Source organism: Tenrec ecaudatus, chromosome 12 (genome assembly GCF_050624435.1).
Source record: "Tenrec ecaudatus isolate mTenEca1 chromosome 12, mTenEca1.hap1, whole genome shotgun sequence".
NCBI lineage: Eukaryota > Metazoa > Chordata > Mammalia > Afrosoricida > Tenrecidae > Tenrec > Tenrec ecaudatus.
In genome coordinates, this window is record NC_134541.1 from 50,524,430 (window position 1) to 50,537,680 (window position 13,251).

General features: G+C 42.1%; 1 protein-coding gene and 1 pseudogene across 2 annotated transcripts in view; one reads left to right on the forward strand and one right to left on the reverse strand.

Annotated features, from left to right (window-relative positions):
• The window catches only part of SEC23B (SEC23 homolog B, COPII component), a 54,445-nt gene that overhangs the window by 7,689 nt on the left and 33,505 nt on the right, over positions 1-13,251 (forward strand). For both annotated transcript variants that reach the window (XM_075564033.1, XM_075564034.1), the window contains exons 4-9: positions 2,339-2,425; positions 8,882-9,118; positions 9,207-9,292; positions 10,463-10,607; positions 10,989-11,147; positions 11,602-11,717. In XM_075564033.1, the coding sequence (XP_075420148.1) occupies positions 2,339-2,425; positions 8,882-9,118; positions 9,207-9,292; positions 10,463-10,607; positions 10,989-11,147; positions 11,602-11,717 (830 nt within the window). The remainder of the gene's footprint in view (positions 1-2,338; positions 2,426-8,881; positions 9,119-9,206; positions 9,293-10,462; positions 10,608-10,988; positions 11,148-11,601; positions 11,718-13,251) is intronic.
• On the reverse strand, positions 2,553-3,965 carry LOC142422217 (dnaJ homolog subfamily C member 4 pseudogene; annotated as a pseudogene).

Below are 13,251 nucleotides of genomic sequence, written 5' to 3' on the forward strand. Positions count from 1 at the left end.
TCCATCCTGTCAGTAGCTGTGGTCAGAATGGGGCTAGATAGCTTTTGTTGGTTCCTTTTATGACTCCTGGCAGGGTTCTGATACCCTAGTACAGTGGTTCTCAACCTTCCTAAGCCTTTAATACAGTTCCTTACGTTGTGGTGACCCCCAACCATAAAATTATTTCCGTTGCTTCTTCATAACTGTAATTTTGCTACTGCTGTGAGTCGGCCGACCCCTGTGCAAGGGTTGTTCGACCCCCATAAGGGGTTGAGACTGCTGTTCTAGTAGGTATAACGTTCTGGCCAGTGAACCCTTAAAGCTACCTATCAGCTTCTCAGCAGTGTTTTCACTTGATTACTCTATGACATGTCATTGACTGGAGGGAACACCTGCTAACCCTTGGGCACAAAACCAAATTCACTGCCATTGAGTCAATTCTGACTCAATGACTCTTTAGGATAGAGTAAAATTGCCCTGATGGGTTTCTGAGCCTATTAATCTTTAACGGTAGTGGAAAGCCTCATTTTCCTCTTGGGAGTGTCTGATGGTTTTGAACTGCTGATCTTGTGGTTAGTAGTCCAACCGTAACCCATTATGCCAGGGGTCCTCAAACTTTTTGAACAGGGCCAGTTCACTGTCCCTCAGACCGAGGGCTGGACTATAGTTTTTAAAAAAAAACTGAACAAATTCCTATGCACAGTGGACAAGTCAGCTGCTAAGCAGGACAGGCAGTGGTGGCAAAAACCCCCAGCCGGATTAATGTCCTCGGTGGGCTGCATGTGGCCAGCGGGCCATAGTTTGAAGACCTCTGCACTATGCCACCAGGGCTCCTTTGTCACGAGGGCTCTTTGGGGAAGATACATATAAACTTAAAAAAACAAGCTACTAGAATTAAAAGCGTCCCACAAGCTATGGAGAGTTTTAAAGTAAAATATGTCATTTATGTTAAGTGAAAAAAGCAAGTTGTAAAATTTCAAGTATAATAAAATGATTTTAAAAATTTAAGTATAGTATCACAATTGTGCTTAAGTTAACAAAAATTCTAGAAGGAACTAATGATAGTCACTGCCTTCTAGGTAATGAAATTAAGGTGTTTTGTTCTGTTTGTTTTTTCCTCATTATGTGTGTGTATGTGTGTCTTTGCCAGTTTTTCTACAATATATGAGTACAGCATTGCTACAAGGGCTTCAGTTCCTAGATGCACAGGTTTTTCCAAACTAAGTATGAGTGGATAGCTACAGACAAGGCTTTTCAGTAGCACCCTTCACTTAGTCTTGAAAAGGTCCAATCTAAACAGTGGCTTCTGAGATCTGATGGAACAGCTAAAATCAGGTCTGAGAAGGCAGCTCAGAGAGTTATATCTTCTGTGTTTTAGGACACCAAGGGGAACACAGAGCGCAGTAAGGCATTTTTAGGAAAGTGTTTTGAAAAGTACATTGGTGAGGAAAATGCCAAGAAATTGTACCAAGGACTTCCCCGCCCCTTAGAAACAATGCTCATTATTTGAGGATAAGCTATCTTTTAAGAGTTTTATGTGGAAACCTTACTCTATACAACTTACAGCCTTGGTTTTTCTCCTTCGGAATTCTTTTTATTCCCAGAACTGAAAGAACACTGCAAAAGAACATGGTCTTAACCCTCAAAATGGCCCAAATTGCCATTTTTGTGTGGTATGAATGGAAGAGTGCAAAGTTCTTTGGATAAAGGTTAGAGAGGTAGTCACCACTTTCAGAAATGTTTAAAGCTAGGTGGAGGATATGTTGAAAAACAATAGCTTTACCTTTGATATTTTTATTTAATAAAGGTTCCTATGGTTTTGCAGCTAGAGTTTACTCTCATCGAATGATATTTTTGTTTCGATAAAAATGTTTTGCATTTTTTGAATATTTGCATTTTGTGCTTTCAAAGTTATTGGGGCTCTTAGACCTTTTATAACGATCCATGCATCAGTTGTATCAAGCATATTTGTATATATGTTGCCACCATTATTTTCTTAACACTTTCTATCAAGTCCTTGGTTTCAGCTCCACTTTGTCCCTTTCTTCTGCCCTCCACCCTCATGACCCCTTGATAAATCATAAATTATTATTTTTCATTTCTTACACTGACCGCTGTCTCCCTTCCCCCACAGTTTCTGCTGTTCATCCCCCTGGGGGGAGGTGGTGGTTATGTGTAGATCATTGCGATCATTTACCCCTTCCTCCCCTCCTCTCCCCACCATCCCCTTGCCCTCCTGGTATCGCTACTCGTTCTGTTCCTGGAGAATAGGGAGTTTTCAATCATTTTTATAAAGAGAAAGTAAAATTGTTTTATTCAGCTATAACATACATTTTTTTTGTTTGTATCTTCTCTTCAGTTTCCTCCAGCCTATACAGGCATATCTGAGGTAAATCAACCTGCTGAGCTGATGCCTCATTTTTCTACAATTGAGTACATGGTGCAGGTAACTTCTGCTTTCTTAACTTTATTGAACAGTGTTAAATACTGAATTTCTATTAATCTGTTGTCTTCCATGTCTCCTAATTGAATGATAAAGGAATAGGGATATCAATCTGTGAGGGCAACAAGATCTAAATTAGATGATGTTGTGTGTGCAACTGACTGCCATTGTTCTCAGGTCCTGACAGAAAGTTATCAGGAAAAAGAAATACAGGTGAAACTGACACATGGGTTTACACTTTAGGGTGCTAACCACAGGTCAGGATTTTGAAACCACACCTACTCCAAACTCAGTACCATCAAATTGATGCCAACTCACAGCTACGCTGCAGGACAAGGAAAACTATCCGTGTGAGTTCCCGAGACTGTACTCTGTACAGAAGCAAAAACCCTGTCTTTCTCTCTCAGAGCAACTGGTGATTTTTGAGCTGCTGACCTTGCGGACTGCAGCCCAGCGAGTAACCAATATGCTACCAGGGCTCCAGAAGTGGGGCAAAGATGAGATGTTCTGTTCCTGTAAGGAACTGCAGTCTGAGACCCACAGAAGGGCAGTTCCCTCTCCTACAGGTGATCCTGTACGCCTCAGAGTGGGCTCCAGGCAGCAATCGTTATTTAGTCTGCCCTCCCACGGCTGACTTAGATGGTTTCCTAGTTGCTGAGTTTAAAACCCTTGGACTCATCTTTAACCTCTCTGTTAGTCTGGGTAGGCTAGAGAAATCCATGGGCACACATATGTGTACAACAAAGAGTGCCCCCTGCCCCCCACGCCAGGGCAGAAGAGGACTTTATTGTGTGCGTTCTGTGGGTGGGGTGCAGTGGGAGGGAGGTGAGGAGAGGACATGCTGTAGGCCAGGTCCTTGTCCCTGGGGGGCCCTGGCGGCTGCGAGCTCATCGTTGTGGTGGTCTGCAGTCGTCCCTGCTGGAGCCTGGTGCTGTTGGCTCTGGCCCGGGCCCTGGTGTTGTCGTAAATAGCAGTGATGATCCGGGCCTATTCATCCATGAAATTCTGGTGCATCTGTTCCAGTTTCCTGACAGCCACGTAGTGCAGGCCCATGCCTGCCAGCATCAACAAGAGGCAGTAGCCAGCACTTGCTGGTTGTGTCTCTGTTGCTGCCACTTCGTCCTTATTTGGTGGAATTGGGCCCAGTACTGTGTTGGGAGGCCCCAGGAGCTGCTGTGTGCTTGGTGGGCAGTTGTGTGGCCGAGGTGAGGTGCAGTTCCCGGAGATTATGGGACCTGGCCAAGAGGAGCTGGTGGTCGTAGCTGCGGCAGCTCTGCTTGTGGCTGAGCCTGTGATAGGTCTCATTCAGCTCCACAAAGTGGCTGTGCAGCGCTGGGTTCCTGGGGTCCCAATCGGGGTGCAGCTATTTGGACTTGAAGAACGCATGTTTTATTTCTTCAGGGCAGGCTCCATGCTGCACTTCCAACAGTTCATAGTAGTTCCTGGGACCAGACCGCTGCCTGGCAGCCGTTCCAAAAAACAAAAAGTGGAGACAGCGGGGCCACAGCACAGGTGCAGGGCCAGCGTGGTTAACGGGCAGCATGGCGGGGAGCTGGGGAGAGGTGCATGGGACCAAGATGGGCCTGCGTCTGGCCCCAGTCTACTTGCATTGGAAAATAAACCCCAGCTGCCAAGAGACGATTGAGGCCGCTGGAGCCCAGTATCCTGGAGCTGTTCTGGCCTCTGACCTGGGAGTCTGGGGCCCAGCCCCGCACGGGTCTCGGTGCCTGAACCACCAAGAAAGAGTTTTATGTATAAGAGGAATTGAACATTGAGAAAACATCCCAATTCAGTCCAGTCCAAAGCCATAAATCTGATATCAGCCCATATGTTCCATACCAATCAATAAGTCCTCTCCAGACTTATGAAACATACAATAAAGCCAAATGCAGGACGATCACAAGCCAGAGGCTAGAAAGTCTTTGGGTTCAGTAGCATTGTAAGGCTCTCAGTGCTGGCAGGGGTCTCTCTGTGGCTTCTTCAGCTTCAGAGGTCTGCTGGATCTCTGTGGCTTGTCTTCTGCCATGTCTCCCAGGGAGTGGCAGAGAGATAGAGAAGTGTGTTCCACCTCCAAGGAAGAAGTCCCAGATTTCCCAGAATTCTCAGGAGAAGGCCATGCCCACACAGAAGTCTCATTGGCTATCTCCAGATTGACAGCCTAGACTCCAGCCCTACTCTCTTCCTCCTTAAATTGACACCAGATTAAGTGACTACCATAGACCACCCCTTGTCAATTTAACATGTTCACACAACTCTTTAGCCATATGTAATTTAAAACAATAATAGAATCATATCTGTGCCTAATGGGATACAAGTAAAATACCCACACACAAAATCCAAAACAAAAAATGCATACGATTCAACATGTGCCACCCTCATTTCAACATAACATTTTATACATGAACAAAACAGATATCCTGCCTAACAATTGCAGTTAAGTAAAACCAACGCCTTCATCCTATAACCCCATGAATATAGTCTCCCACCTATGAAAGTTCTGAGCCAACCACTTCATGCCTTTATATCTCTTGAGATCAAGTTGATTAATTTCATTTTTTAGTGCTATTGTATCTGCTGATTTTCTTTCCAGTTGCTCCGTCTTTCCTCAAGAGTGGTGTATTGAAATATCCTACTATATTGTAGTGCTTTTTTCTCTGTTTGATTAAGGTATTTTGAGGGTCTATCACTAGTAGATATGTAGATGTTGATTATGATTGTCTTCTTGTTCGATTGTGACTTTAATAATGGCCTTTGTCTCTCATGATGGCTTTTATTTTGCCATCTATTTTGTTAGATATTGCTCATCCTGCAGTCTTTTGACTACTGTTATATTAGTATGTATTTTTTCCATCCTGTGATTTTTAATCTGCTTTGGTTTTTGTATTTGAGATATGTTTCTTGTGAGCAGTATTTTAGTGGGTGATGTCTAGTTTTCTGTACTGCTAGTTTCTGTCTCTTTAACTGGTGAGTTTAGTCCTTAACATTCAATGCTATTGATCTATGTGATTTCATTGCTGTCATTTTTGTCTGTTTGCCTCTATGATTTCATTGTTGTCATTATTGTGAATTGTTATCACCAAATCCCTATTTTAAATCTTTTTGTTTTCACTTTGTGTATTACTCAAATAGGATGATTTCTCAACAGGAATGTCTTGCTCTTAGGTTGCTGTCTGCTGCTATTGATTCGCTGTCCAAAGAAGCCCTTACAGAATTTTTTTGTACGCCTGATTGTTTTTAAAAATTCCTTAAGTCTTTCCTCATCTGAAAATGTCTCTTTTTTTCTCCCTCATATTTGAATGGTAATTTTGTTGCATATTGACTTTTTGGTTGGTATCAAACATAAGTTGTTCTTGTAGATAGTGTTGCATACAATTCTTAGATTTTTCTTCAGCTTAAAATTTTTTTAAGTATACTTGTATTTTGGTATCGATTTATCTTTGATCCCTGTGTTTCTAAGGGCTCAATATCCTCTTCTTCTGGATCATCAGCCCATATGTTCCCTTCCCATGTTTCAGGGTCCCAACTTTTCCCAATTAATGCCCTTACTTTGGTTTCAGACACTACTCTAGATCTGCAATTCAGCTGCCGTTGTAATTCAGCCACTCGTATAATGAGACTCTGGACCTGGTTCTCAGCAATGTCAGCTCTTTTACTAGAGGAGAGAAGGCTCTCCTTTGTAGCACAGATGGAAGTTTTCAAATCTGTTAGTCTGCACCTGAGGCGTGCTTTTGAGGCTCTGAGATCTTCGCTCTCCTTAATCACACTTTCCATTGTACGAAGGACCAGCCAACCAGCTTCCCTATACTTGTCATCACAAAACTCCTGGAAAATATCAGATATACGATTACCTAAAGCATCTCCTTTATCCAGCATGTCATCTACTTTAGGTGCTACTTTAGGTATTATCTTTGCTATTTCACACCATGAATTAGTAAGGGTAGCAGACGTATCCACGTCAAGACTAAATAGGTTGGAAAGCCAATTTAAGAAATCCATATTTATAGTTTATTTCTCTAGAAGCACTCCTGGTACCAAAATGTGTTGGACAGGGTTCTCTAGAGAGATAAACCAGATTGCTAGTAATTATATATGAATATATTTATAAAGATATATAATACAATAAATGAACTGTTAAATTATATACAGATAGATAATACACTGGCAGTCCTTTAAGGCTTGAGAGCCACCAGTTGCCAGTCCCTTCTCTAGGGAGAGCTGGGCTATATATATCCAGGCAGCAAACAGTAAGGCCGGTCACCAACTGTCATCAACTGTCGGTCCCCAGCTCCAGAGGTGAACATTCCAATCGTGTGGGCTTAAAGGGACCTCAACTTACAGCGACACAGTCCACAGGCTAGGCATCCCACAGGTAGTGTACCCCTTTAAACTGAGGCACAGCACAAGCAAGCCATTTATCCCTCTGCCCTTCAGATAATCCTACTTGTGTTTATCGGCCAGGCTGGCACAATAAACTATAGCAATCCCACTGATTTGTTCTTTCATTGTTTCAGTTCTGTTTTGCTCTTTCAGAGCATGATACTGGTTTAGTATCTTAGGGTTGCCTTCTGGGTTGCTATTTTTAAATTATTTTTAGCTGTTAATTTTGTTAGATTGTTTTTGTAGTGCTTTCCTGAGTTCCTTTCTTGCGTGTGTGTGTGTGTGTGTGTGTGTGTTTTCCTGTATTTCTGTCAAGTTTTTCCTTTATCTGTTTATAACAGCTGAAGATTATGCTTCTAAGTCAGCGGTTCTCAACCTGTGGACTGCAACCCCTCTGGGTGTTAAACGACCCTTTCACAGGCGTTGCCTGAGTCATAACAGTAGCAAATTTACAGTTAGGAAGTAACAACAAAAATAATTTTATGGTTGGGGGTGATCACCACAACATGAGGAACTGTATGAAAGGGTCTCGGCATTAGGAAGGTTAAGAACCACTGTTCTAAATCCTTCATGCAAAGCTTTAATGCTCTATCTCTTCATCTGATCTGGATCTTTTTGTGCCTGATGCTGCTTGTTTGTACAATATTTTCTTGTTTTATGTGCACTGAAATTAGCTGGGTTTTTATTAAAAATTAAAATTGCGTTGCTTTTACATTTGTCTCTGATGTTCCAATGATAATAAGATGAATAATAATCCCTGTGCACTTGCTGTAGCTCTTGGCAACTCAAGGGTGGCAGGGTCATGTGCAAGGGTCTATTCCAGCAGGGGCTGATGACAGGAAAATGTTAATTAAGCACTACCTCCTGTAAAGGTCTGGGTTTCAAGGTCAAAGTCAGTAGAAGGTTATGAAGACAGACGAGAATATCCTAGATACTTTTCCTATCCCCATGACTCATCTTTGTTGAATTTGACTGTGAAAGCCTACCCATGGTCTCTTTAAATTATTTTATTCTTACAGTGCCTCTTTAAGCCTTGGGTCTGTGGACAACTGATCGTTTTTAGGTTCTTCCACTCTATAATTTTTCCGGCACTAGTTCCACCAAGTGTACCCTTTGTAGATGCAGTTTCATCCAATCTCACCATCCCAGGATGGGATCGTCCCACCAAGAAATGCTGGGGGAGGGTCTCACACTCCTCTGGAATAAGATTAGATCTTGTTTTCCAAGTGGGTGTGGAACTTAAGCTGTTATTTCTCCTTTTCCTTTTGTCTGATACTGTGGATCCTAGTACTGGGGTGGGAGGGTTTGCTCAGAGCCCTGGCAGGTGTGGGAAGTGCGGTGTTTGCTCTCCTTTCCCCCTCCTTTAGTGCTTTGTACCCAAGCACTGTGGGTGGGTTCGCTCAGCACAGTGCAGTTTAGGGAAGAGTTGCCTGCTCACCTAGTCCCCTCTGATGTTACAGACCAAACCATGGGGGAGTGGTTATTCATTGGCATCCCATTGGAGCAGTTGAGCATACATTTTCTTTTGGGGGCTTTTTGCTTAGGTTTCCTCCCTCTGAATTGCCAGGCTATGTCTGCCTTCGGGTTGAACTCAAATTTGCTTGTTTTCTGCTTTTAAATATTTTTTTTGTTTATTTGTTTAGAGAGTCTGGCTAAGGGTGACCAAGTTCCCTCCTCTCAGCACTTATACCTTCTAAGATACTATATAAATTACTTGTTTGTCATGTTTATTACCTATCAAATATCTGTCTATCCAGAAACCTAGCTCCTTAGGACAAGCAGGGGTCTTTGTTCTTTTTGTTCACTGTTGCATTGACTGAAGTACCAACAACAGTGTCTGGCACATGATGCACAGTCACAATGTTTAATAATACAGACCTGTGTTATATGTTTAATTTGCCTTAATAGAACCCAAGTTGTATAATAAGGTAAATGAGATTTGTGTGGACATCCTTATTCCTTTCTTGGGAATCCTTGTCTGTACTTATAAATACAGACAAGCCATATTTATAACTTATTTGTTTTAAAAGTGCTGGTTGTGTGTATTCATATACAGGCTTTTTCTTTTTTTGTTCCATAAAGCGAGGTGCTCAGTCCCCTCTGATCTTCCTCTATGTGGTTGACACGTGCCTGGAGGAAGATGACCTTCAAGCCCTCAAAGAGTCCTTGCAGATGTCCCTGAGTCTCCTTCCTCCAGATGCTCTGGTGGGTCTGATCACATTTGGGAGGATGGTACAGGTTCATGAGCTAAGCTGCGAAGGAATCTCCAAGAGTTATGTCTTTCGGGGAACCAAGGATTTAACTGCAAAACAGATACAGGTTTGTAACAAATAGGAATATGGTCATTTCTTACATTTCTTGCTTTTACTTTTAGTGTTATGCAAAACGAGTGACTTTTGTTTTCTAGGATATGCTGGGGCTTACTAAGCCAGCCATGCTCATGCAGCAAGCAAGACCCACTCAGCCACAGGAACACCCTTTTGTTTCAAGCAGGTGAGGCCTGACATATAATACACTATATATTAGATGGGACATACGGATAGTCCATTGGATGAGGGAAGAAGATGAGAAATCAGTACTTGTGTTTAATTTATAACCAAGATATTATACACACATGCATGCATATATGAAAGATTAGCTCAGAATATTTTTCCTGCTAATGTTGCATGAGGAACTCTGGTGACATAGTGGTTATGAGTTGGGCTGCTTACCGCAAGGTCAGCAACTCTTGAGGAAAACGAGGTTTTCTACTCCCATAGTTTCGTTCTCAGCTCACAGGGGCCATTCTACCCTGCACTGTAGGGACAGTGTGAGTCGGCAGCAACTCTGACAACGAGCAGTAGTGCTGCATGAAACCAAAGAGTTGAGATCACTGCATTCATTCATTCCACACTTGAATACCTATGTGTATCCTTCAGTAAAACTGGAAAGATTAAAACTTTTTTTGGATTGTTCTCCAGAAAATCCAAGGCTAGGCAGTAATTGTACTTAGTTTCTTCGGTGCTTGGATCTGTCCTGGTGAGGATGGTAAGCCAGCAAATAAAATACACCTTTCAGTATGCTGGGAACAACCTCTTAACTCTGGCAAGAAACCTGTTTCTTTTAAGGCTCACTAGGAGCACAGATCAAATCTTGAGAATGAAGTTGCCTCATAAGTGAGCCATCAAACCTATTGCCATTGAGTTAATCTGACTCAGTGTTCTGGTAGAGGACAGAATGGAACTGCCCCATAGGATTCCCTAGGCTGTAAAACTGTGGAAGCTGACTGTGAACATCTTTCTCCATGGAGCAGCTGATGGTGGCTTTGAACCACCAACCTTGGAGTTAGCAGCCCCTTTAATTGCTTTGCTCTCGGCTTGGATGAGCCATACTTGGATTGATTTTACCCTTAGGTGTGCCTTTGCTCATTAAAATTGCACTGATTATCTTCTCTAGAATTTTATTTTATAGACTATAAATATAAGTTGCTAAATACTAGACAATCATTTTATTCTAAAATTGCTTTGAAGTCTTTTATGTGTGTAGTTGGAGATTAATTTAGAAGGAAACAAATTACAAATGTCTGTTTACTCTGTATACTTGTTTTAAAGACCAATAACTGTCACCTCGGATTGAAAGTTATTTTGTTAAACTGTATTGATGTGTCCATTCAAAATTGCACAGATTTCTACAGCCTGTTCACAAGATTGACATGAACCTCACTGATCTTCTTGGAGAATTACAAAGGGACCCATGGCCAGTAACTCAGGGGAAAAGACCTTTACGATCCACTGGTGTTGCTTTGTCCATTGCTGTTGGTTTATTGGAGGTAATTCCAAATTTACTTGCACCTGTCAAATCCTACAAACTTGCTGTCAGAATTTTTTACTTTTTAGCTTTCTTTGAAAGCTGTCACCTTACATCAACTGATTGTCTTAATTTTTAAAAATTCTTCCATCTTTATTATCTGCACTGAAAGAATGCCTTAGTGTTTTGAAATTTTCATGAGAGATAAGGGGAGCTAGGGCAATGGGAAGTGCTGACAGTACACTAATAAAAATTAATACAATAATCAAGAAGATATATGCCAGTTTTGTGATTAGTATTAAGAACAACTGAGGAAATTCCTCTTTGTGATATTTTTTAGGGAACTGAACCATACTTGGGATGGGACTGTGCCTATCTAAAACGATGCCATTTGTGATTATAGGGCACTTTTCCGAACACAGGAGCCAGGATCATGCTGTTCACTGGAGGGCCCCCGACCCAAGGACCTGGCATGGTGGTTGGAGATGAATTAAAGACTCCTATTCGTTCGTGGCATGATATTGAGAAAGATAACGCACGCTTCATGAAAAAGGCTACCAAGGTAAGTATAATCAGCTAGATTATAAGATGGTAACAAAGTGCCTCACTTAGGCTGCTCGTGAGTCATGCAAACTACTTGGGTGAGGCTATACGTTTTGGTTATCAAGATGCTCTTAAATCGGTGGTCTTTCAGATCTTGACTGCTCTGAAACTACTACCTGTAATCTTAGGACTTAGTTAAGTGGGTGGCCTTTGAGAACAATTCTTAGGCTATTTCTCTATTTAAGACTGCATGGTACACTGCTAACCGTGAGACCAGCAGTTCAAAACCACCAACCACTCTTCAGGAGAAAGATGAGGCTTTCTACTGCCATGAACAGTATAACAGGGGCTGTTCTACTTTGCCTTCTTGGGCTACCATGCGTCAGGATCGACTAAATGGCCGTCAGGTTTTGTTTTTCTTTTCAGTGGACAGTGATAGTGTTTTCATAACGGCAACTCTTCTGTCTTCACAGCACTATGAGATGCTTGCTAATCGGACTGCTGCAAACGGTCACTGCATTGACATTTACGCTTGCGCTCTTGACCAAACTGGACTTTTGGAGATGAAGTGTTGTACAAATCTTACTGGGTATGTTGACAGCAAACACCTGTCTTTTTCATGTTTTCGCTCAGAACCTCACTGCCATCAAGTTGATACCAACTCCTAGCAATGCTGTATGACAGAGTACAATTGCCTTGTGAGTTTCCAGGACTATAACTGTTGATGGGAGTGGAAAACCCCTTCTTTCTCTTGAGCAGCTGGTGATTTCAAACTGCTGACCTTTTAGATCGCAGCCCTGTGTAACTACTTCACCACCAGGCCTCACTCATTATTTCAAGGAGAGAGAAATAGTGGTGGAGATATTGCAATGGGTGGGGTTGACTTCAATACCCTTTTAGATGCTTTGGGCTCTGGTTTCAGTGATTGGGGATTGTATGCGGGCCCCTTTGAGGAAGCAACAGCAATTAGCAGGAGGTCCTAAAAGTTGGCCAATCACAGGTCATATCAGAGTAACTTTAACTTAATTTCTTGCTCAGAGATGTTTTTAAGACGTGTACAGAAACGAAGGCATATCTATGAACAGGCAGAGAAATAGGTTCTGAGGACCAGAGCATTGAGAAGCAGCTTCACTTGGTAACTGATGCTGAATACCCTTTCAGCTTAGAGGTTACACACTGTGTTGGGAGGTGCACTGACTTAAACTCTGAGCTAGTGTTGTAGTCAGAGAGCAATATCCTGCATCAACATAAGGCTTCTTTGGGAATTTGTTAGAAAGGTTTGGTCTCGGACCTACCTCTCAAACTTTCTGAATCAGAAACTCCGGGGAAGCTCTTTAAGAGACTGTGCATATTACCTTCTGAGAAATATTGATGTAGTCTGGCTATACCTTAGAATTACCTGGGGAACTTTGAAAAATATTGTTTTGGGTCCTTAGGAGCCCTAGTGTAGTGATTATGCATGGGCGACAATCCTCATGGTCAGTAGTTTGAAACTACCAACAGCTCCATGGGAGAAAGACTGGGCTTTCTATACATGTAAGCAATTAAAGTCTCAGAAACCCACAGTGGCTCCCGATGATATGAGTGAGCATTGACTTGATGGCACTGAGGGTTGGGTCCTTATGTTCAGAGATTCTGATGGCATGAGGTATGCCCTGAGCCTTGGGATTGTTTAACATTTCTTCAAAATTCTAATGTAGAGCAAAGTTTGAGGATTGCTGGTTTAGTTCCTTAGTACCAACCAAGAACTCACAGCATTAGCCTATCTTGGAGCTTGTTAAAAACTCAGTACCTTGGACCTCACTTCAAATCTGCATCAGACCCGCATTGTGCAGACTCCCAGGTGGTGACATTATACGCTAGAATTTTTCTGTGTGGAAGGGCCTCAGTTGCATTAGATTCTCAGTCAGGTCTTTTACTTTTGAAACACATAGAATTTAAGTCAAATCACTAGTTGCACACATAGAGTATTAGGAAAGTGCTGAAATTGGAAAAAATACTTGGAGGTTTTAGTTGATGGGGGCAAGATAAGTCAACAGATGGGGATTACCCAGCAATGTCTGGGTTCATAGGACTATGTTATCTTCAAAGAAAACATTAAGTTTAGTTTTTAGTCTTTTTAT